At 44.4% G+C, this 24,057-nt stretch overlaps 1 protein-coding gene across 8 annotated transcripts in view; it reads left to right on the top strand.

Moving 5' to 3' along the window:
- Positions 1–24,057, top strand: part of ALDH18A1 (aldehyde dehydrogenase 18 family member A1) — a 56,353-nt gene that overhangs the window by 11,777 nt on the left and 20,519 nt on the right. For 2 of the 8 annotated variants that reach the window (XM_016918957.3, XM_016918958.4), the window contains exons 3-11: positions 1,926–2,140; positions 9,918–10,067; positions 10,157–10,261; positions 13,734–13,892; positions 14,334–14,424; positions 18,891–19,015; positions 19,793–19,937; positions 20,603–20,676; positions 21,923–22,016. In XM_016918957.3, the coding sequence (XP_016774446.1) occupies positions 1,926–2,140; positions 9,918–10,067; positions 10,157–10,261; positions 13,734–13,892; positions 14,334–14,424; positions 18,891–19,015; positions 19,793–19,937; positions 20,603–20,676; positions 21,923–22,016 (1,158 nt within the window). The remainder of the gene's footprint in view (positions 1–1,925; positions 2,141–9,917; positions 10,068–10,156; positions 10,262–13,733; positions 13,893–14,333; positions 14,425–18,890; positions 19,016–19,792; positions 19,938–20,602; positions 20,677–21,922; positions 22,017–24,057) is intronic. The other 6 variants (XM_016918959.3, XM_016918960.4, XM_063782053.1 and 3 more) reach the window with 3 other exon arrangements.

The raw sequence follows: 24,057 nt of genomic DNA, 5'->3' as shown, positions 1-24,057 counted from the left end.
CTGATTGACAGCATCTTATCTCCCATGTAGGCCTCACACAGTCCATCTGCCTATGCACTCATTGTCCTTCTGTGTCAGTTACAATTATGTGCATGTAGCAGGAAACTCAGAATATTCATGGCTCAAACAGGATAGAAATGTTTTTCTCTCTTTCTCCTGAAGGAAGCCTAGCAGCCCTGCAAGAAGGTAGGCAGTCCAGGGCTTCCAGAATAGCACTGTGAAATCCATCAGGGATCCCTGCTCGTTCTTTCTTGTTGCTTCACAGTTCCTTCTAGTCCAAAATGAATGAATGAGCTCCAGCCTTCATACCCATGTTCCAAGAAGCAGTGGGGATGAAGGGAAGAAAGCATGTCTCTTTTAAGTTCCTAGAAATCCCACATAACATTTTCACATGTATCTTGTTAGCCAGACTTGGTCACATTGTCCTGTCTACCTGAGCAAGAAAGGCTGGGAAATGTAGTCTTTCGACTGGTGGCAGTGTGCCTGGCTAATACTTGGGGATCTGGTAATTGTGTGAGAAAGGGCGAATGGGTAAGTAGTAAGCAGCTAAGCAGGAGGTTTTGGGCCCATAAGAAGTATTGAAGGGGTTCTGTGCCTGACATTTAGCTTTTACTCTTTTTACTTTTGGCTTTATGCAGGTATCTATTTGGCTTTTAATGAAGATTTTTTTCCTCCTTAGAAATCTTGTAGAATTTTTGTTTGTTTGTTCATCTGTACAAATTATCTGTAATCTTGTACAGTGTTACAAGAAAAAGAATCAGGAAAGAATTGGTTAGAGGCAGATGTCCAAGGGGATAGAAAGTATCTGACTCTAACATTGCTTTTCCTTCAGAAAGCTCTCTGGTTTCTTTGATCATTGTTACAGGCATCTGGATTCATCAAAGAGAGAAATTGTAGGTAGAATAGTTGAGATTTTGTATTATTCATACACTTACTTTGTTCTTTACTGTCTTTGCTAATCAGGCTCTTCCCTCTTTTTTTGTTTTTTTGAGAAGGAGTCTTGCTCTGTTGCCCGGGCTGGAGTGCAGTGGCACGATCTTGGCTCACTGCAACCTCTGCCTCCCGGGTTCAAGCGATTCTCCTGCCTCAGCCACCTGAGTAGCTGGGATTATAGGTGCCCACTACCATGCTCGGCTAAGTTTTGCATTTTAGTAGAGACGGGGTTTCACCATGTTGTCCAGGGTGGTCTCGAACTCCTGACCTCAGGTGATCCTTCTGCCTCGGCCTCCCAAAGTGCTGGGATTATAGGCATGAGCCGCCATGCCCGGCCGGCTTTTTCCTCTTTTTATAGTAATATGGTTTCTTTAGAAACACCCATATTTTTCTGATTATGAAAAAAAAATGCATCTTTACTGCATAAACTTGCAAAATCTAAGAAAGAACAAAGAAGAAAATTTAAAATTGCTTATAATCCTATCAAGAGATAAAATATTAATTTTTCATTTATTTTATCCATCTATGTGTTTATACATGTATATGAAATTAACATGTATTTTTCTACATTATTAAAAATTCTAAAAATGTTAATCTTTTTCCCTTTATCCAACATTTACTCTGCTTCTGATTTTTCTGATAATAAATAACAGTGATGAATAGCTTTCTGATAAATCTCTTTTTTAGAGAACTTTTTTAAGGCTTTCGATAAATTTGCCAACCTGTCTTCAAGAGAGATTAATTTGTTTGTACTCTTCACCAACAGCATTTGAGTGTGCCTATGACCTGCATACTGGGTGTAAACTCCATACAATACTAAAATAAGAATACGCTAGATAGAGCTTTTGATATACTGTGCTAGTTTTACACAGTTAATAATGATAATGCTATTTTTTGGTATCTAAACTGGTTAATACTGAGCATGTATATTTTTATTGAAAAACTATATTGAGTATTTCTTTTTTTCTTGCATTTGACTTTGATGGCTACAGATTGTATCCAGCCTTCAGTCATCAGACATGTTCGTTCTTGGAGCAACATCCCGTTTATCACTGTACCCCTCAGTCGTACACATGGCAAGTCCTTCGCCCACCGCAGTGAGCTGAAGCATGCCAAGAGAATCGTGGTGAAGCTCGGCAGTGCCGTGGTGACCCGAGGGGATGAATGTGGCCTGGCCCTGGGGCGCTTGGCATCTATTGTTGAGCAGGTGATTGCCAAGATAGAAATTATGCTGTACTAAAATTGGGTTTTTAAGTCACTAGTTCAGATTAGGTTTAAGTTGCTCATCAACTTAAAAAAATAATTGTGATTTCAGTGCAGTAGATTTAACCCAATGTGAAAACTGTTTCCCACTGTAGACGCCAGTGAGAGACGACATCTTAGGGCAAGAAAAGGGGATGTTAAGGAGTAGGGGTGATTTCATGCAGTTCATGTCTCAGACTTCTTAGTGATAAAGAGCTGTTTCTGTCAGAGATTCTTAGTTCTGACTACACAGTAGAATCATCTTGGGCCTGGAGATGCCTGGGCTTCACACCTAGCCATTTAAGAAGTATCTCTGGGATGAAGCAGCTGTGTTTGTTTGTTTTGAGAGGATCTCACTCTGTCACCCAGGCTGGACTGTTGTGGCATGATCATGGCTCACTGCAGCCTGGACCTATCGAGCTCAAGTGATACTCCCACCTCAGCCTCCCGAGTAGCTGCAGCTACAGGCACAAACCATTATGCCCAGCAAATTTTTGTATTTTTCGTAGAGACAGGGGTCTTGCTATGTTGCTCAGGCTGGTTTCCAACTGCTGGGCTCAAGTGATCCTCCCACCTTGGCCTCCCAAAGTGCTGGGCCTGCAAACTTTTTCTGCAAGAGGCCAGATAGTAAATATTTTAGTTTCGTAGGTTATATGGTCTTTGTCTCAACTACACAGCTCTGCAGAAGCAACCATAGATAATATATAAATGAATGAGCATGGCCGTGAGCTGATAAAATTTCATTTACAAAAACCGGCAGCATGCCAGATTTGGCCAAAAGTAAAAATCCAGACATCCAGGCATCCCACAGATAAAGCAAGAGCTATTCCATGGCAGCTGAAATCTTACACTACCTTGTAATTAAATTTTCAGTTTTTAAAAAACAATTTCCTGAGGTGTTAATATTGGGAAATTGCTAACCTGAAACTTGATACAATTTTTTTCTTATATTTTCTATTCTAAATTATCAAGCCTGAGCAACAAAGTGAGACCCTGTCTCTACAAAAATAAAATCGGTTGGGTGTGGTGACTTGCGCCTGTAATCCCAGCACTTTGGAAGGCTGAGGCAGAAGGATTGCTTGAGCCCAGGAGTTCGAGACCAGCCTAAGCCACATAGTGAGACCCCCATCTCTACAAAAATTTTTTTAAAAATTAGCCAGACATGTGGCACGTTCCTGTGGCCCTGGCTACTCGGGAGGCTGAGGTAGGAGGATTGCTTGAGCCTGGGAGATTGAGGCTGCAATGAGCTATGATCACGCGACTGCACTCCAGCCTTGGTGACAGAGCAAGACCCTGTCTCAAAAAGTTCTAACTTCTTGGTAGGCTGAGACAAGGGGATTGCTGGAGCCCAGGAGCTCAAGGTTGCAGTGAACTATGATAAAGTCGCTGCACTACAACCTGGGCAACAGAGCAAAACCCTGACCACCCCCCCACCCACCCCTGCAGAAAAAAAAAAACAAAAAACACCCAAAACAACAGCAATGATCAAACCCACCTCCCAGATTGAGTCCATCAGATAAATTTTAAAAATATTTATCAAGAGACTACACTGTGAGGGGCACTAGCCTCTCTACCCTCTCTACCTTAGAAACATAACAGTCTTTACCCTTTGCGAGCCAGAACTGGGACTCCCCACACATTAAGGTGACTGTTCAGGGCAGTAAATATCCAAATAAGTGGGCCCAAATGACAGTGAGCGATGGGTCCAGAGGTGGGAAACTCAGATGAGAGTATGGTTGTTCCTGGGGCTTCCTAGGAGAGCTGGAACTCAGCCTGGGCCTTGACAACTGATGGGATTTGCACAAACAGAGGGGAAAAGTTCCATGCTACTAAGTACACAGTGTGACTGGTGCCCCTGCAGTTGTGCAATCCAGTGGTTCTGGGGAAGGGACAGGCTCTAGGAGTGTATTCCAGGTAGAGGACAGGCAGGAATGAGTATGGCATGCTGTGGGCCAGGGAGGAGACAAGCTGGAAAGCAGAGGTGGTGCTCTCATTAGGAAGAATGAAAAATAAAGTGGATCATTCCATTAGGCAGAGCTCTGAAGCCAACTAGGTGAGTTGGAGTTCAGTCTCAAAAGCAGACTGAAGATTTTGAACGGAGGAGAAACTTGATGAAAACGGTAGGAAAAACCTGGTAAAGGTTTGCGTAGGTTACCAGCTTTCTTTCTAGGGCTGCGTGTGGACCTAATGGAAGAGCTGTCTCCATCAGGGCCTGACTAATAGACATCTTATCATGTCAGATGGACTCAGGAGCCAACTTAAACTGGCTTCCACTGGCCATAAATGGGATGATGTAAACATCAAGAAAGGGAATCACAGCTGGGCACAGTGGCTTACACCTGTAATCCCAACACCTTGGGAGGCCAAGGTGGGCAGATCACCTGAGGTCAGGAGTTCAAGACTAGCCTGGCCAACATGGTGAAACCTCATCTCTACTAAAGATACAAAAATTAGCCAGGACAGCCACCCCATCCAGGAGGGAGGTGGGGGTCAGCCCCCACCAGGCCAGCCGCCCCGTCCGGGAGGGAGGTGGGGGGGTCAGCCCCCCACCCGGCCAGCCGCCCCGTCCGGGAGGGAGGTGGGGGGTCAGCCCCCCGCCTGGCCAGCCACCCCGTCTGGGAGGGAGGTGGGGGGGGTCAGCCCCCTGCCTGGCCAGCCACCCCGTCTGGGAGGTGAGGGGCGCCTCTGCCTGGCCGCCCCTACTGGGAAGTGAGGAGCCCCTCTGCCCAGCCAGCCGCCCCGTCCGGGAAGGAGGTGGGGGGGTTCAGCCCCCCGCCCGGCCAGCCACCCCATCCGGGAGGGAGGTGGGGGGGTCAGCCCCCTGCCAGGCCAGCCGCCCCGACCGGGAGGGAGGTGGGGGGGTCAGCCCCCCGCCTGGCCAGCCGCCCCATCCGGGAGGTGAGGGGCGCCTCTGCCCGGCCGCCCCTACTGGGAAGTGAGGAGCCCCTCTGCCCGGCCAGCCGCCCCATCCGGGAGGGAGGTGGGGGGGTCAGCCCCCTGCCCGGCCAGCCGCCCCGTCCGGGAGGTGAGGGGCGCCTCTGCCCGGCCGCCCCTACTGGGAAGTGAGGAGCCCCTCTGCCCGGCCAGCCGCCCCGTCCGGGAAGGAGGTGGGGGGGGTCAGCCCCCCGCCCGGCCGGCCGCCCCGTCCGGGAGGTGAGGGGCGCCTCTGCCCGGCCGCCCCTACTGGGAAGTGAGGAGCCCTTCTGCCCGGCCAGCCGCCCCGTCTGGGAGGGAGGTGGGGGCGTCAGCCCCCCGCCAGGCCAACCGCCCCGACCGGGAGGGAGGTGGGGGGGTCAGCCCCCTGCCCGGCCAGCCACCCCGTCCGGGAGGTGAGGGGCGCCTCTGCCTGGCCGCCCCTACTGGGAAGTGAGGAGCCCCTCTGCCCGGCCAGCCGCCCCGTCCGGGAGGGAGGTGGGGGGGTCAGCCCCCCTGCCCGGCCAGCCGCCCCATCCGGGAGGTGAGGGGCGCCTCTGTCCGGCCGTCCCTACTGGGAAGTGAGGAGCCCCTCTGCCCGGCCAGCCGCCCGGTCCGGGAAGGAGGTGGGGGGGTCAGCCCCCCGCCAGGCCAGCCGCCCCATCCGGGAGGGAGGTGGGGGGGTCAGCCCCCCGCCCGGCCAGCCGCCCCGTCCGGGAGGTGAGGGGCGCCTCTGCCTGGCCGCCCCTACTGGGAAGTGAGGAGCCCCTCTGCCCGGCCAGCCGCCCCGTCCGGGAGGGAGGTGGGGGGGTCAGCCCCCCTGCCCGGCCAGCCGCCCCGTCCGGGAGGTGAGGGGTGCCTCTGCCCGGCCGTCCCTACTGGGAAGTGAGGAGCCCCTCTGCCCGGCCAGCCGCCCGGTCCGGGAAGGAGGTGGGGGGGTCAGCCCCCCGCCAGGCCAGCCGCCCCATCCGGGAGGGAGGTGGGGGGGTCAGCCCCCCGCCCGGCCAGCCGCCCCGTCCGGGAGGTGAGGGGCGCCTCTGCCCGGCCGCCCCTACTGGGAAGTGAGGAGCCCCTCTGCCTGGCCAGCCGCCCCGTCTGGGAGGGAGGTGGGGGGTCAGCCCCCCGCCCGGCCAGCCGCCCGGTCCGGGAGATGAGGGGCGCCTCTGCCCGGCCGCCCCTACTGGGAAGTGAGGAGCCCCTCTGCCCGGCCACCGCCCCGTCTGGGAGGTGTACCCGGCAGCTCATTGGGAATGGGCCATGATGACAATGGCGGTTTTGTGGAATAGAAGCGGGGGAAAGGCGGGGACAGGATTGAGAGATCGGATGGTTGCCATGTCTGTGTAGAGGGAGGTAGACACGGGAGACTTTTCATTTTGTTCTGTACTAGGAAAAATTCTTCTGCCTTGGGATCCTGTTGATCGGTGACCTTACCCCCAACTCTGTGCTCTCTGAAACATGTGCTGTGTCCACTCAGGGTTAAATGGATTAAGGGTGGTGCAAGATGTGCTTTGTTATACAGTTGCTTGAAGGCAGCTTGCTCGTTAAGAGTCATCACCACTCCCTAATCTCAAATACCCAGGGACACAAACACTACGGAAGGCCGCAGGGTCCTCTGCATAGGAAAACCAGAGACCTTTGTTCACTTGTTTATCTGCTGACCCTCCCTCCACTATTGTCCTATGACCCTGCCAAATCCCCCTCTGTGAGAAACACCCAAGAATGATCAATAAAAATAAATAAATTAATAAAAAAAAAAAAATTAGCCAGGAATGGTGGCACCTGCCTGTAATCCTAGCTACTTGGTAGGCTGAAGCAGTAGAATTGCTTGAACCTGGGAGGTGGAGGTTGCAGTGAGACAAGATCGCACCACTGCACTTCAGCCTGGGCGAGAGTGAGACTCAGTCTCAAAAAAAAAAAAAAAAAAAAAAAAAAGGGAATCACTGCACAATACAACAAAATACGTTTAAATCCATGAGTTCATAATTATACTTAAAAAAAAACTTTGTTGGCCATTTTTGGAGCCCACTAGAGAAGCTACTCATATTGAAAATGGATGAGTAAAGGGGAAGAGACACACATTTGTCCTGCTTTTCATAGACAAACTGTACCTCAGGGTAACCAAATAGTTGGTAAAGGAGAGTTTCCCTTTTGGAATTATTCCAGATTATAAATGAAGAAGGAATCATTGAGTTAGAGTGTCAGCATTTTGCATCTCCTAATGGAATAATGGATCTTGGCAATGATCATAAACAGATGCTAACATCACAAAAAGAAAGATAATCAGGCATTATGTATCCCCTTGATGAACATGTACACCACAACTTATAAAGACTTGTTGGGGAAAAAAAAAAAAGCCTTCATACCAAACAGCAGTTTATAGGGTATACAAAGAGCAGTATTAATACCATAAGGACACAATTGGGAAAATGTAGGCTGGGAAATCCTAAAGAATAAACAACTCAGTTTAACAAAAAATTACAAGGGGGAAAACTGATGGAGAAGGGAACCCATGAATGAAAGAGACTTGAGAGACACTTCAATTAATTTGTAATGCAGGGTTTAATTTGCATCTCAATTTGAGCAAGCTAAAAAAAAATTGGAAAAATATGAACACTGGCTATTTGATATGAAGGAAATCATTGAAATATTCCAGATAATGGATTTGTGGAGAGAGAAAGACATATAATTATATATTATATATAATATATATGATTATCTTTTAGCAGTTATTACTGAGCTATTTACAGATGAAATAACATGTCTGTTGCCTGGAATTTGTATTAAAACAATGGTGAGGGTATAGAGGGGTTATTGGAGAGTGGGAAGTTGGCCATGAGAGATAGTTGGTGAAACTGGGTGGTATGTACATGGGGATTTATAATACTATTCTCAGCACTTTGGTTAAGTATTAAATTTTCTTTTTCTTTTTCTTTTTATTTATTTTAGAGAGAGGGTCTTGCTCTGTCACCTAGACTGGAATGCAGTGGTGTAATCATAGTTCACTGCAGCCCTGAACTCCAGGGCTCAGTTGGGATCCTTCTTCAGCCTCCTGAGTAGCTGGGACTACAGGCACATGCTACTTGGCTATTATTTTTTTTAATTTTTCATAGATATGGGGTCTTACTATTTTGCTCAGGCTGGTTTCGAATTCCTGGCCTCAAGCAGTCGTCCCACCTCAGCCAGCTGAAACTTTCTGTTATAAAATATTATTGTCGGGGCCAGGCACAGTGGCTCACACCTGTAATCCCAGCACTTTGGGAAGCCAAGGTGGCTACTCAAGGGGCTGAGGTCAGGGGGTTGCTTGAGTCCTGGAGGTCAGGGCTACAGTGAGCCATGATTGTGCCACTGTCCTCCAGCGTGGGTGACAAAGCAAGACTGTGTTTCAAAAAAAAAAAAAAGTTATTATTGTTTTAAATCATGGTTTATCATAGCTGTTTGTGAGTTCCTGGACCAGTTAAAAGGTTTCAGACATCAGAAGGAAAGGACAGTTTAGGAATATTGACTTTATTGCATCTTGAGTCTTTAATTTTTTCATGTAGGTCTGCTTAAGGTAGGAAACAAAGTGACCGCATTTGGTCCTGGGCAGACAGAGCAGAACAAGGTCAGCATGTGCCCCTGGTGTAGGCAGAGGCAACCCATAGGATTAGACATGCCACCAGAACAGCCTCCTTTACCCGGGTTAAGCCTTAGGACCTGAGAAGCCATCTACTGAGTCTGCGTTGCATTTCCTACCTGCGGACTTTTCTGGGCTTCATTTCTTGGGGCAACTAGGCCTTCTGCATTACACACTCCCTGCAAATATTAGGTTGGCACAAAAGTAATTGTGGTTTTTGCCATTACTGTCAATGGTAAAACTGCAATTACTTTTGCGCCAACCTAATACAGTCAAGTCCTATAGATGTCAAACTTGGCTACACACCAGAATTTCCTTATTAAAAATGTCTTACTTAGGCCGGGCATGGTGGCTCATGTCTGTAATCCCAATGCTTTGGGAGGCCGTGGCAGGAGGATGGATTAAGACCAGAAGTTTGAGGCCAGCCTGGGCAACATAGTGAGACTCTGTTTCTACAAAAATGTGTTAAAAAAGAAAAATTAGCTGGGCATGGTGGCATGAGCCTGTAGTTCCAGCTACTTGTGAGGCTGAGGCAGGAGGATCACTTGAGCCTAGGCAGCCAAGGCTGCAGTGAGCCACATTCATGCCACGGCACTCCAGCCTGGGTGACAGAGCAAGACTCTGCCTTAAAAAATTTTTTTTCATAGGATTTTTTGTTGTTGTTGTTGTTGTTGTTGTTGTTGTTTTTGAGACAGCATCTCTCTCATTCTATTGCCCAGGTTGGAGTGTGGTGGTGCGATCATGGGTTACTGCAGTCTTAACCTCCCTGAGCTCAGGTGATCCTCCTACCTCAGCCTCCCAAGTAGCTGGCATGCACCACCATGCCTGGCTAAATTTTGTACTTTTTGTAGAGATTGGGTCTTGCCATGTTGCCTGGGTGGTCTTGAACCTCCTGGGCTCAGGCATTGTGCCTGCCTTGGCCTCCCAAAGTGCTGGGATTACAGGCATGAGCCACCATGCCCAGCCAATTGTTTTAATTAAAAAATAAATTAAAATGTCTGATTTTTATGTGCCACCTGCTAAATAGAAATTTGAGACAGGATGTAGGAATCTGTGTTTTTACCAATCTGGCTGATTCTTCCAGAGCCAGCCACATGCTGGTTCATAAACCAGCATTTGGGATCTACTCGATAGCCCACCCTACCTCCATCCCTTGTGAAGAGATGAAAGAGACAGTACGGTGACTTACGGTCCCCTTTCCTTTCTCAATGCCCAGGTATCAGTGCTGCAGAATCAGGGCAGAGAGATGATGCTGGTGACCAGTGGAGCCGTAGCCTTTGGCAAACAACGCTTGCGCCATGAGATCCTTCTGTCTCAGAGCGTGCGGCAGGCCCTCCACTCGGGGCAGAACCAGCTGAAAGAAATGGTGAGTGCTGCTTCCCCACACATTGAAATGGATCTTCAGGTCTTCTTCCCTCATTCCCTACCACACCTTGTCTCATTGGTATATTACAGGCAATTCCAGTCTTGGAGGCACGAGCCTGTGCAGCTGCCGGACAGAGTGGGCTGATGGCCTTGTATGAGGCTATGTTTACCCAGTACAGCATCTGTGCTGCCCAGGTGAGAGGCTGGGCTTTGAAATGGATGTGGGACCTGTGAGGGTGGTTGTTGTGGAACAAAGGGGTCTGGAGCCAGACTATTGGAATATGGTGTCAGCTTCATCACTTGCTACTTGAGATCTGAAGAAAGTTTCTTATCTAATCTTTTTGTGCCTCAGTTTCCTCATCTGAAAATGGGGATAATATCAGTGCCTATTTCAGATAATTTTTGGAAGGGCTCAGTGAGAAAATATATGAAAAGCATTTAGTATAGTGTTTGGTACATAATACATTGTCAGTAAATATCAGCTCTTGTTACACTAATAACTTAGGATTCCAAGTGCTAACACTTCTGAAGACAGAGAAGTTGAATGTCTTTATTTCACTGGCTTCTTTGATTTCAGGTGGCTTGCTTCTCTTTGCACCTGGTTGGTTGCCTTTTATAGCAGATATTTATTAAGCTTTGAAGGGAAAGAGGAATGCTGGTGATTGGTTGGTTTTTCACTCATTCAGCAAATATTTATTGAGCACCTATGGTGTACCTAGCAGTCTTGGGCATTGGGGATACTGTGGTGAACAAATCAGACATGATTCCAGTCCTCATGGGACTTACGAATTTTTGGTGGCTACCCCTAAATGTTCTAGAACCTTCTTTCTACATTGTTTCATTTTTACCTAAATCTCCTGAATTTTTTTGAATTATATTCTTAATCAACTGTACAACTGCACACTAGAGACATCTCAATAACAGTCACTTCAGGAAACAACTGAAAAAAAAAAATCTAACTCCCAAATTATTTTATTTTGAAATTCCTTTACCTGTAAAGATGTAAAATAGCTGTTATTTTATATTATGGATATTATTTTACATGTACACTACATGCACAGATGTTATTTTACACAGGTGATATTGTTATATATACATATATTGTTTCAGGTTTTGCTTCTTCATTTCCTGTTACTTTTTTTTGTTTCTCCATCATTTGCCTGTTTGTACCCACAGTGATGTTCTGGTATTACACCAGAGTGTCCTCAAGTCAGTGAGGTAAAACAGAAAGGCACGGACTTGTCCCATTGCCTATGGCTGGGGACCCCACTTTCTGTAGTCTTAGCTTTTTTTCTGTTAGTATAAATACAGTATAAATCTCTATTTATATCACTCTTCTTTATTATTTGGTTTCTCTTCACAGTCCAATGACAATTTTGGTCTTTAATTTTTTTAAAGTGCCTGGAGCCAGGTGAGGAAGCTCAAGTCAGGGAGCTATGGTTTTGCTTTGGTTTGGTTTTTCCCAGGGATGAAACCTTTTCAGAGTTTGTTTTTGTTTTATTTTGTTTTGAATGACGGTAGCATTAAGAGTCCATGCAGCATCAGCCATTGTTTCCATTTACATTGAGTGAAAGAAGAGCCCTGCCCCCTCCAGTTCCCAACAAGCTTCAATCCCTGGGCTCTTTCCTCTCACACCTGTGTCTTCCCCCAAGGCCATCATATCTACAGAAAATATTTGCCCTTTGTACCTTTTCCTGTGGTTCCTTATTTTCTTCAGTAATCCTATATAGAAGACGATTATCAGTGGCTTTTGAAAATTTCCAGTAGGTGGTTTGCCAGGTTAAAGACTTAAACACTTAAAACAGCTTGTTTTTTCTTCATAGAAGGGAAACTGATTTTCCCTCAACAGATTGCACTTGTCTAAACACGTACTTTTCCCTCTTGGGACTCTTTATCTCCTACCTTCATGCTGAGATCCCCAGGCCATGTTTGTGAAGCTATTTTGGTGACAGGTATTTTTCCTGGACCTTTAGATCTCCTGCTTGTCTCTCCTACACACGGGTTTATATTAATTGTTTGATCTTTCACCATCGTGACTAGAATCTATATGTTCAGCTTTGACCTAGTCCTGTGTCCAACAGCACTAAGCTTTTCTGAAAAGGAGTTCATGATCTTCCCTTTCAAAAATATGCTCCATTTTATTTTTCCCCAAGACATCAACATTCTTATTCTCCATTCCAGCAGCTAGACCCTGGCATTTCAGAGGTACTCAACAAATTTTTTATCGAGTGAGTGAATTATTTTTCTATATGTATATTTCCTGTGTTTTATATACCATTAAGGCTGCTGTTTTATTGCTATATTCTTCTCAGTTACCATAGCCAGACCCTTAACCATCCTCACTTTGACTGTTTCAGTGCCTGCTTTCTTTACTATTTGCTTCCAGCTTTCCCTACCTCATCCTGCCCTACACAGCAAGAAAGCTCTTCCATAAACATTAGAGAGATTGCATTATTTATTGTTGAGCCTCAAGGTTTGTTGCCATTTAGTTTCTTGCTATCTCCATTCACCCATTTATCTTTTTCTCCTAAACATTGCATAAAATTCTGATTTAAGCTAGGAAGCAGAGCTGTTTACCAGCCCACACACCAGCTCTCCATTCTACCTTTGAGCACCTTATGCTCATCTCCTCCCTTGAACCAAGTTGTGTTCTGCCCCTCTTTCAGCTTGTGACCAAAGACTAACTTCCATAAATTTCTCAGACTAACCCCACATGCTCACACACAATCTTAGTTAACTCCAGTAATAGTCTGCTTTAGAGCAAGAGCAGTGACAACACAGCCCTATTCCATTTTGTCTAACACACTTTTCTAAGCAGGGTAAATAATTTATTCACTCACTCGCCAAATATTTAAGGGCCTACTATGGCCAGGCCCTGAATCAGATCCTAGAATACAGAGATATTTTAGAAATTGCTGGGGCACAGCAGTGTGCATCTTTAGTCCCAGTTACTCAGGAGGCTGAGGTGGGAGGATCACTTGAGAGTAGGAGTTCAAGTCCAGCGTGGACAACAGAGTAAGACCCTCTCTATAAAAAAAGAAAAGAAATTAATGGATAATCACTGATTCCCCCAGTATCCCTCTAAAATAGATACATTAATTTTCTTAATTTTGTAAATGGATGAGATTTTGGAATTTGGTAGCTCTTTGAGGATTAAAGTACTTTTGCAAGAAGTCTTGAACATTCTTAAATAAATCTTCAGATTATTGTAATTTTTTTTATCTCTACAAAAATTGGGGCCAGGTGCAGTGGATCACACCTGTAATCCCATCACTTGAGGCCAGGAGTTTGAGACCAGCCTGGGCAACATGGCGAAACCCTGTCTCTACTAAAAATACAAAAATTAGCTGCGTGTGCCTGTAATCCTAGCTACTTGGAAAGCTGAGGCATGAGAATTGCTTGAACCCAGGAGGTGGAGGTTGCAGTGAGCAGAGATTATGCCACTGCATTACGGCCTGAGTGACAGAATGAGACCCTGTCTCAAAAAAAAAAAAAAAAAAAAAAGAATTGGATAGCACCCAGATATGTGTATTTCATTCTAATCTTCTGATCTGTATGGGGCCCCAGAAACCTAAAGTTTAACTCCCCTGCTCTTAGCGTCTTTTGTATACTGGGAAGTTTAGCGTTTTTCTCCCTCATGCATTTTCCATCTATTTAATCCTTTTAGATTTTGGTGACCAATTTGGATTTCCATGATGAGCAGAAGCGCCGGAACCTCAATGGAACACTTCATGAACTCCTTAGAATGAACATTGTCCCCATTGTCAACACAAATGATGCTGTTGTCCCCCCAGCTGAGCCCAACAGTGACCTGCAGGGGGTAAATGTGGGTAAAGTATTTCTAAGGGTTTAGCATGCTGGAGACACTAACACCATGCTATGCTGCATGCACTAACACCGGAAGTTTGGCATAAACAAGATGGAAAAGTTGTGAGAGAAACTTGTCATGGAGCAGTGACTGCATAAGCTCTTCTGAACTCGTGGTTGCATTCAACAGGGTGAGGTGCTATAGTCACTTAAGATGGTGCGATGAGCATGGCTTGTATATTTCAGTGGCTAGAAGACTGCATGTTTGGAAAAGGGATTGCCAGTAGACAGTGTGTTTTGCAGACAGAAGGGGCCTGCAAGAGCCGTCATCTACATATTTGGGTTCATTGGTTTTGCCTGATCCTAGCTTGGTTTTGCCTGAGCTTGGCTGTGTTCTTCCATGAATTTCTTTTTGGACTGCTTAGCTCACTCACTTATGACTTTTTAATCTGCATTCTAGGTTATTAGTGTTAAAGATAATGATAGCCTGGCTGCCCGACTGGCTGTGGAAATGAAAACTGATCTCTTGATTGTTCTTTCAGATGTAGAAGGTACAAAGTAATGCTTTTTTCCTTTATCTGCCCTTTGTTTTAAATGCTACATATGTGAGCACATGAGTTTCCCTCTTTCTTTGAGTCCCTCTGATGTTTTTTTGCTATAGATCATTAGCCATATGTTCTGACAAAGGGCTTTTATGACTCAAAACAGGGTGGGTGAGTCTAAGAGATGTCATTTGAATCCTGAAATGTTACTTCCAGGTGCTTTCAGTTGTTTTTCTTAAATAACAGCTTTATGGAGACGTAATTCACATACCATACAATTCACTTATTTGAAGTTTACAATTCTGTCCTGGCGTGGTGGCTCACACCTATAATCCCAACACTTTGGGAGGCCAAAGCGGGAGGATCACTTGAGCCCAGGAATTCAAGATCAACCTGGGTAATATAGTGAGTCCCTGTTTCTACAAAAAATAGAAAAGTCAGCTGGACATGGTGGTATGTGCCTGCGGTTTCAGCTACTCGGGGCTGAAGCAGAAGTTTCACTTGGAGCTGGGAGTTCCAGGCTGCAGTGAGCTGTTATCGTGCCACTGCACTCCAGCCTGGGTGACAGAGCGAGACCCTATCTCAAAAATAAATAAATAAATAAAAGTTTACAATTCAGTGATTTTTAGTATATTCACATAATTGTGCAACCAAAACCACAGTCATTTGTAGAACACTTTCCCTTTCATCACCCAAATAAGAAATTCCATAACCATTAGCAGTCACTGCCCACTTCTACCCAAACTCCCCATCCCTAGGCAGTCTCCAGTATATTTTCTGTTTCTATGGATTAACCTGTTCTGGAAATTTTATTTAAATGGCATCATATACTATGGTGGCCCTTTGTGACCAGCTTTTTTCACTTAGCATGTTTTCAAGGTTCATCCATTTTACAGCATGTATCAATACTTCATTTGTTTTTATTGCTGAATAATATTCCACTCTGTAGATGTACCATGTTTTATTTATCAGTTCATCAATTGATGGACATTAGCTGTGAACATTCATGACACGTTTTTGTGTGAACATGTTTTTATTTCATCTAAGAGTGGAATTGCAGGGTCATATGGTAACTCTGTTTAAAAGACTTTTGAGGAGCTACTAGACTGTTTTCCAAAGTAAGGCCCCTTGTACCATTTCACATTCTCACCAGCATTGTATGAAGGTTCTAATGTGTTTACATCATTGCTGTTATTCAGTTGTTTTTGTTTTTTTTTTTTTTTTGAGGCAGAGTCTTATCCTGTCACCCAGGCAGGAGTGTAGTGGCACAATATCGGCTCACCGCAACCTCCACTTCCCGGGTTCAAGCGATTCTCCTGCCTCAGCCTCCCGAGTAACTGGGATTATAGGCACCTGCCACCACACCTGGCTAATTTTTGTATATTTAGTAGAGATGGGGTTTCACCATTTGGGCCAGGCTGGTTTTGAACTCCTGACCTTGTGATCCACCTGCCTCAGCCTCCCAAAGTGCTGGGATTACAGGTGTGAGCCACCGCGCCTGGCCTATTCAGTTGTTTTTATCTGCCTTTTTTATTATAGCCATCCTAATGGGTGTGAAGTAATTTCTTACTGTGGTTTTGATTACTTTCAGTTTTTAATGTAAACCATAGGACAGATTGTGGATTTTTTTTGTCTTTGTTTTTCCTTTGTTGGGACAGATTGTTTTAAGCTGGAGCCACTGTAGAAGTCTAGGCTATCTGGGTACCATATTCTTATATGTTACTCTGTCCTTCTCTGCTGTTCCCTTCTTCCTGGAGGGGCCACTCTTGGCTCTAATATGTCTTTCCATTCACTCCTCTCAAGCTTTCTTAAGCTATTTCCATTTCACAGTCTGACCCATAAGAAATATAGTAGCTGTGTCCAAAATCTAGGATTCCAAAAGTCCCCTGTTAACATTCCCAGAAGGTTAGAAAACCTCTACTTAATTCCCAGCCCACATCAAGGCAGGTTAACATGGCAGGACCTGTTCTCTGTTTTACGCTCAAGCAGTTGTGAGGTAAGGGCAGGGACTACCTAGTGGAGGCAGGGGCAGACATAGATGAATTGATCTGTCTCTACCCATGTGGAAAGTCAGAGATACGACACCTACATGTCAATATCTTTACCTGTAAGAAGTCTTAGTCCTGTGTTATCCACTGTAATTTGAAGTCCCAGGATAGGAACAGGTAAGTTGGGGTAAGTGTGAGCCACCCTGGAGAAAAAAGCCATTTTGGTTCATCAACAGGTTTTCTATTTATTCATTCCCCCCACCCCCCCGAGATGGAGTCTTGCTCTGTCACCCAGGCTGGAGTGCAGTGGCATGATCTCAGCTCACTGCAACCTCCGCCTCCTGGGTTCAAGCTATTCTCCTGTCTCAGCCTCCCTAGTAGCTGGGATTACAGGTGTGCGCTATCACGCCTGGCTAATTTTTGTATTTTTAGTAGAGAAGGGGTTTCACCATGTTGGCCAGGCTGGTCTTGAACTCCTCACCTCGTGATCCTCCTGCCTTGGCCTCCCAAAGCACTGGGATTACAGGCATGAGCCACGGCGCCTGGCCAATCAGCAGGTTTTTATTGAATTTCTAGCATGAGCACATAGTGTGCTAGGTGCTTGATAAATGTAATTTATTCAATCTTTATAGCAACCCTACAAAGTAGGTAGTGGGTAGGCTAACCCAGTTTTACAGATGAAGAAATTAAAAATTAGGTTCAAGCTGGGCACGGTGGCACATGCCTGTAATCCCAGCTACTTGGGAGGGCTGAGGCAGTAAGATCACTTGAGCCCAGGAAGTTGACGCTGCAGTCAACTGTGATCATGCCACCGCACTGCAGCCTGAGTGACAGAAACAGAGACCCTGTTGGGAGAGGAGGGGGGAAAGAAGAAGAAATATTTTTTTTTAGTTTAATTTAAAATTAAATTCAGATCTATTAAATGGTGTATCTGAAGTCACATAGCAAGTGCTTGACAGAGGCCAGTTTCAAATCTGAGTCTGTTCAATTAAAAAAGCTACACTCTTCCTTCTCTCTTATACTGCTTGACAAGGTAAAAAAAAAAATGTAAGGTTTTGAGATTAATTTATAAAACCCAGTTTGAACAAGACTCTAGCAAATCGTTTTGATGCAGCTTCAAGCACCAAAATCGGGTCATTGGTAGACTGGCATTCTTATTGTGAGTATCCTAATTCATTTTCTACTGAGTGTTGATTTTTTAGAACAGTATCTGAATTTTAACTATGCTCTTGGTGGGGTAAGGGGAAAAGAGGAGTAGGCACATTATCAGAATGCTAGGAACCCCTCACTGTCTTTGGAGAAGGTTTGGCTAGAATTGTCCAATCTTTCCTATACTAATATATGAAACTGAAACAGCTTCCAAATCTAAATCTGTGATCTCATAGCACTGTATCTTCTGGGAAGGTCCTAACCCTAAATCCTGGAGAGTTGTGGAGTAGTAGGTTGAGACTGACAGATTGTGAAAGGTTATTTTTTCTTTTCCTGTAATAATTTGCACTGCTTATAGTTGCCACTGCTTTGCTCTACAATAGGCATTGATTTCCTCGCTTCCCTGATTCACTTACTCCTGCAGAGAGGTAGTATGTAGCAAGATTGTCTTAAAGATTTGGAATAATAGAGGGGAGAGGTATATTATAGCACAGGAAAAGCAGTAACTTGAAACCAGAAAACTCACTGCCCAAAATGTCCTTCAGCCAGTCCCCAGCCTCCCCATCTGTGTCCACTTTAGGTCTTGATTTAACTCTAGTTTCTCAGCCCTTTCTTACCCCCACTTTTTCTTGTCCAAGCTCCTACTTACTCTTTTTCAAAGTGAAATTGTGAGGATTTTTCATCTTGGATTGTATGCATGTAACATTTCAGGTAACTATTTTATGTCACTCCACTTAGTTATAAAAGGGACATACACTTTATGGTAATAAATCCAGACTGAATACCAAGAGTCACGCACTCTCCTGCTGACTCAGCCTAACCTCTACAGTGACTCACTCATAAAACTGGGAGTGTAAATTAGTGACTGTTTCAAAGGGTACTGTGAGAGTTAATGAGTACCTCTGTTGCATTTCATCCTGCTTGGAAACAGTCACATTAAACAGTATATGGCTGCTATGCTGTTTCTGCAATAGCCACCCTTCTTTTTCAGTTCTGTCCTTAAAGCACAGCATCATAAGTAGCAATGGCAGAATTAAGGACACCTTGCCAGGAATATGGGCAGGGCTAATAAATGTTGTGCCGAGGATATGGCCATGGTCTGATGTTGGGAAACATTTATTTATTAAGCCAGGTTATAGAAATATGTAAGGTGAGTCTCCCTGGAGATGTTTGTCAGTGTCGAATCCCTTGTTCTCTTTTTCTGGTTAAAGCAGGTGGTAGTGCAGTGGAATTCATTTGGATGAGTAAAGTACAGAGTGATTGGCAGGTGCCCTGGGGAGGCCTGTCTTGGAGACACTTCCATCAAAGCAGTATTACTGACTCTTGTCTATTTTTTAGGCCTTTTTGACAGCCCCCCAGGTTCAGATGATGCAAAGCTTATTGATATATTTTATCCCGGAGATCAGCAGTCTGTGACATTTGGAACCAAGTCTAGAGTGGGAATGGGTGGCATGGAAGCCAAGGTAAGAATCTGGTGCCTTAACTGCCTATAACAATTTTAAAGCCCAAACTATATTGTATCCTTTTTACTTTTGTAATTATTTGGGGGTTAATGGTTCAGATAGTAGGCACATACACACTTAAATATGTACATACCTAAATACAGATTTAATGAGTGTTGCATTCCAACGTTTGGTTATGTCTGTGTATGTGGGTTTTCTCATTAATATTGTATGAACAGTGTGTTCATGTTGTAAACTCTGCAAGGGCAGGGCCTATATATTTTTCATAATTCATAAATCTCTCATCAGTTCAAATATTTCTTGATGAAATCTTTCAAAAATTGTGTCCCATTAATTGTTCTTAGAAGTTATACCCGTAAGGTACAGCATCACATGTATCAACAGCACAGATGAGGACAAGACCCCCACTTAGAAAAGCCAGAAGTACTCAAGATCAGACTCTGGTCAAACTCCAGCCTGTTGGTCTACTTAGTTGTTTCTAAGTTGAGGCACAGTAAATCAAATGTAGAAGTTATGAGTCCCATACTAGAGAGACTGAAGAGAGAACAGACTGGAAACAAAGGATAGGTTGGTTTACCTTTAAGTAACACAGGCCAAGGTTGAGCTGGAAAGTGTGTGAGCTGTTATGTGTTTTCAGAGCTTCTAAGCTTTTAAAAACATTCTCTCATATACTTAAGTTGTTCAATATCAACTTGTATTTTATATCTTTTTTCAAGTTTAAAATGTGGGTGAATAGGTCTGAATCTCATCTTTCCTGGATCTAACCTGTCTCATTAGGTGAAAGCAGCCCTCTGGGCTTTGCAAGGTGGCACTTCTGTTGTTATTGCCAATGGAACCCACCCAAAGGTGTCTGGGCACGTCATCACAGACATTGTGGAGGGGAAGAAAGTTGGTACCTTCTTTTCAGAAGTAAAGCCTGCAGGTAAATAGTTCTTCATAAGGTCCCAAGGCCTGTGATGGGAACTAGTGACACCTGGCTTAGTTAGAGATCACAAAATTGATATGCTAATATTATGAAATATGGCATTGTTTTGAACGCTATTTGCAAAATCGGATTTTGCTTTGCTTTTGTGAAATTCTATCTAACCTGCCTATCTAGACCTATTCTCTGCAAAATCACTTGGTTAAAATATATAAGCATTGATTTTCTCAAGAAACATTTGCTAGGCCTATGTTAGATGCCAAGTGCTAAATAAGCACTAGAGATGCAAAGATGCATATGATACAGTATGTGCTCTCGAGTGTTCACAAAGGACAGAATTGCCTCATAATCTGCATTCAGAAGTGTAAACACATTAAAAAATATCGCCAAAGTGGAATTCAGAAGAATTCTAGAAAACAAAGTATATTGTCTGCCCCAGAAATACAGGCAAGTTCTTATGTTTATACCTGAGTGAATCTGGCACATTCTTTTGCTATTTTATTGGTCATGGTGATCCCCTGTGTGAAACAAGCATACCAAGACATCATGTGTTCCTTCTGTGGGCGTGATGAGCTTGTGCATGTGCTGGTAGTTCTCTCTCTAGTAGTAGAACTAGAGAGAGAACTAAGGTGACCATGACCTGATATTTGCACATATTCTTGCAGGCCCTACTGTTGAGCAGCAGGGAGAAATGGCTCGATCTGGAGGAAGGATGTTGGCCACCTTGGAACCTGAGCAGGTAATAACCTTAGGTGATAATATTGTTATAGTTTTCAGAGTGAGTCATGCTGTATGGTTACAGGAGTCAAACCTGCTGACTCCATCTTTATTCCTAGTGAGCCACAGAGTTATCTGAGTTACAAGTCTGATTCAAATTTGCTCTGCCTTTTTTCTTTTTCTTAATTTTATTTTCCGTTTTATCTTTTATAGACAGAGGCCCAAGATAACTTTTCATCACTATGATGTTTTGATCAAGAGCATCATAAAAATGATGAGATTAGAAAGGTTACCTAATTCTGCCACATACTGGGCATGGAAATGTGGGAAAATTACTTATCCCACCCCATTCCAAATCCCCTGACTTGCCTAGAAAATGGGAAGCTCGAGAGCCTGCTCCATAGTTGGTAGCCCTGACCTGTCTGGCTTTAATTAGTCTAAGTAGCAGACATGATGAGGCTGGAAGTGGTGAGGAGGTCAAGTAGAAGCTGGGAGCTAGTCCCCCAGGGGTTGTGTTGTCAAGGACGGATTTGAGAGTGAAGATGTGTGTGGGTTTATACTAGTGAATCCTTTGGCCTGAGAAAAGAAAAAGTAACTCCAACGGCAGAGAAAGGAAAGCAAAGGAGGAGCCTAGCTTCCCTTTCAAACCACTTCCCTCTGCTCCTCCAATAATTAGCATACTGATTTGCCACATTTCCTCATCTAGCAGGGTCAGGTTTGGGGTGTCTTCAAGTACCTAGGACTGAATTTTTTCACTTTGATTAAATGCATTAAATAAATAATTTACAAGGAAGAACCAGATGTAAAAACTTACCTGGAAATAAACTAACTAATGATATTAAATATGTAAGACTCTATGTAACATGTTAATTCAAAGTACTGGCCCCTGTACAGTTACATAATCTCCTACAGATTATACAGTCTCCTACAGATTGTATCCATCATGCCCCTTCCCCCCCTTTTTTTTTCTTATGACTCCTGATTATTATTATTAGCCATGGTTTGCTAATTATAATAATCAGGAGTCATAAGAAAAAAAAAGGAGGAAAAGTAAGAAGTGACCTAGAGGTTGGCAGTGAGAGAGGAAGGAAGAAATAAGGGGAGCAGTGGTGGGAATAAGTGATGGGAAGTCAGGAGATTTCAACTGGTGATGACCATGGATGTGGGAGCAAGGCCTGGCACTCTCAGAAGAGTAGGTTTAAAAACTGTGGTGTGCATTCTTCTTGGATTAACATCTCTGTTTTTTTAATGGTGTACCTTTCTTCTAGAGAGCAGAAATTATCCATCATCTGGCTGATCTGTTGACGGACCAGCGTGATGAGATCCTGTTAGCCAACAAAAAAGACTTGGAGGAGGCAGAGGGTAAAGACCAGGCAATTTAAAGTCAATGTTGTGGAGGGGTGTGCATTATTTTGGTTTTTAGTTTTACTAATAATTCTTATGTCTGCCTAAAGATAAGGATTTTTATAAAAGAAATTGTACATTATGTATCATTTTTATTGAGGGTAGGTGGGTGGCTGGTATTCTCCTTCCCCAAATACTTTAGTACAACCCCCAGAGGAGCTTTTTTCATTCCCCGCAGGTCACAAGCTGTGGCTACTATGGCGGTCAGGACAAAAAAGAACAAGATTGAGAACCCCACTGCTTAAGACATTCAGCTAATAGCTAACATTTATTGAGGCCTTTCTCTATTGACAGGCACTGTGCTAACGACTATGCAGTCAGGATGTCATTTAATCTTCATAACATAGTGCCTCTGAGATAGCTACTACTTATTATCCCCATTTGACAGAGAAGGAAACTGAAGCTCAGAGAAGTTGTCACTTGCCCAAATCCACATGGTCAGTGATGGACCAGGATTTAAACACAGATGGACTGTACATGTGAAAGAGTTGTAGAAATAGTTTGTGCAGCCTGTGAAGAAAGGTAGCTTGTTTCTTAGTTAATTAACCAGTCTTTTGTCTTCCCTGAGTTAGCACCAGGTGCCATCCAGAAATACCCTAGAGGTGCTAATGGTAAAGTAAGATGTTGAATTCACATTGTGAACACCTAGACATGTAGAGAGTCAGGGCCCTGACTCTTTCTCCTCTTTTTCTTAATTCTGTCTTTTCCCCCTTAAAATAATAGGGATTGATTTTATGGGGTTTTGAATTTCCTTTGCATTATCTTGAACATCCATATTAATGGTGTTTCTTTCAAAGAAATTTTGCAAGGTTCAACAACGTTACTTTCATTCCTTAAAACATTTTTGAACCATTGTTTTAGAACTTCCTCTAGAATTTACATCTCATTTTTATAGTATTACAAAACGTAAAATAGATTTTCAGAACTGGAAGAAATCTTTGATACTATCCACTCATTAATTTAAAGTAAAAGAATTAAGACCCACAGAGGGTAAACCTGTTGTTGCCCAAGGTTCCACAGCTTGTTGTTGGCAGAAGACTCCTGATCCCAGCTATACCTCTCTGAACATGCATAAGGACACATAGTGGGTTAAGAACAAAGCCGTGGGTATACATGAGCGTGGCTTAGCAATCCCAGTTTGGGGAATTTATCCTCAAAAACTATTTCTAAAGAAAATAGGTCTTTAGGCCAGGCACAGTGGCTCACGCCCGTAATCCCAGCACTTTGAGAGGCCAAGGTGGGCAGATCACCTGAGGTCTGAGTTCAAGACCAGCCTGACCAACATGATGAAACCTTGTCTCTAATAAAAATACAAAAATTACTGCTGGGCGCAGTGGCTCATGCCTGTAATCCCAGCACTTTGAGAGGCCAAGGTGGGCGGATCAGCTGAGGTCATGAGTTCGAGACCAGCCTGGCCAACATGGTGAAACCTCGTCTCTATAAAAATACAAAAATTACAGCTGGGCGCAGTGGCTCACGCCTGTAATCCCAGCACTTTCGGAGGCCTAGGTGGGCGGATCACCTGAGGTTGGGAGCTCAAGACCAGCCTGACCAACATGGAGAAACCTCATCTCTACTAAAAATACAAAATTAGCCGGGCTTGGTGGCGCATGCCTGTAATCCTAGCTACTCAGGAGGCTGAGGCAGGAGAATCGCTTGAACTCGGGAGGCAGAGGTTGCCATGAGCCGAGGTGGCACCACTGCACTCCAGTCTAGGCAACAAGAGCAAAACTCCATCTCAAAAAAAAAAATGCCGGCCGTGGTAGCTCACATTTGTAATCCCAGCTACTCGGGCAGCTGAGGCAGGAGAATCGCTTGAACCTAGGAGGCAGAGGTTGCAGTGAGCCGAGATTGCGCTACTGCACTCCAGCCTGAGCGGCAGAGCAAGACTTCATCTCAAAAAAAAAAGAAAGAAAGAAAGAAAAGAAAATAGCTCTTTATCTAAGGATTCTTAGAGCAAGATTTATCACACTGAAAAACTGGAAACAAGCTGAGCATT

This window comes from Pan troglodytes, chromosome 8, assembly GCF_028858775.2.
Source record: "Pan troglodytes isolate AG18354 chromosome 8, NHGRI_mPanTro3-v2.0_pri, whole genome shotgun sequence".
NCBI lineage: Eukaryota > Metazoa > Chordata > Mammalia > Primates > Hominidae > Pan > Pan troglodytes.
Note: the sequence above shows the minus strand (reverse complement) of the source record. Positions and strands in the feature narration are given on the sequence as shown.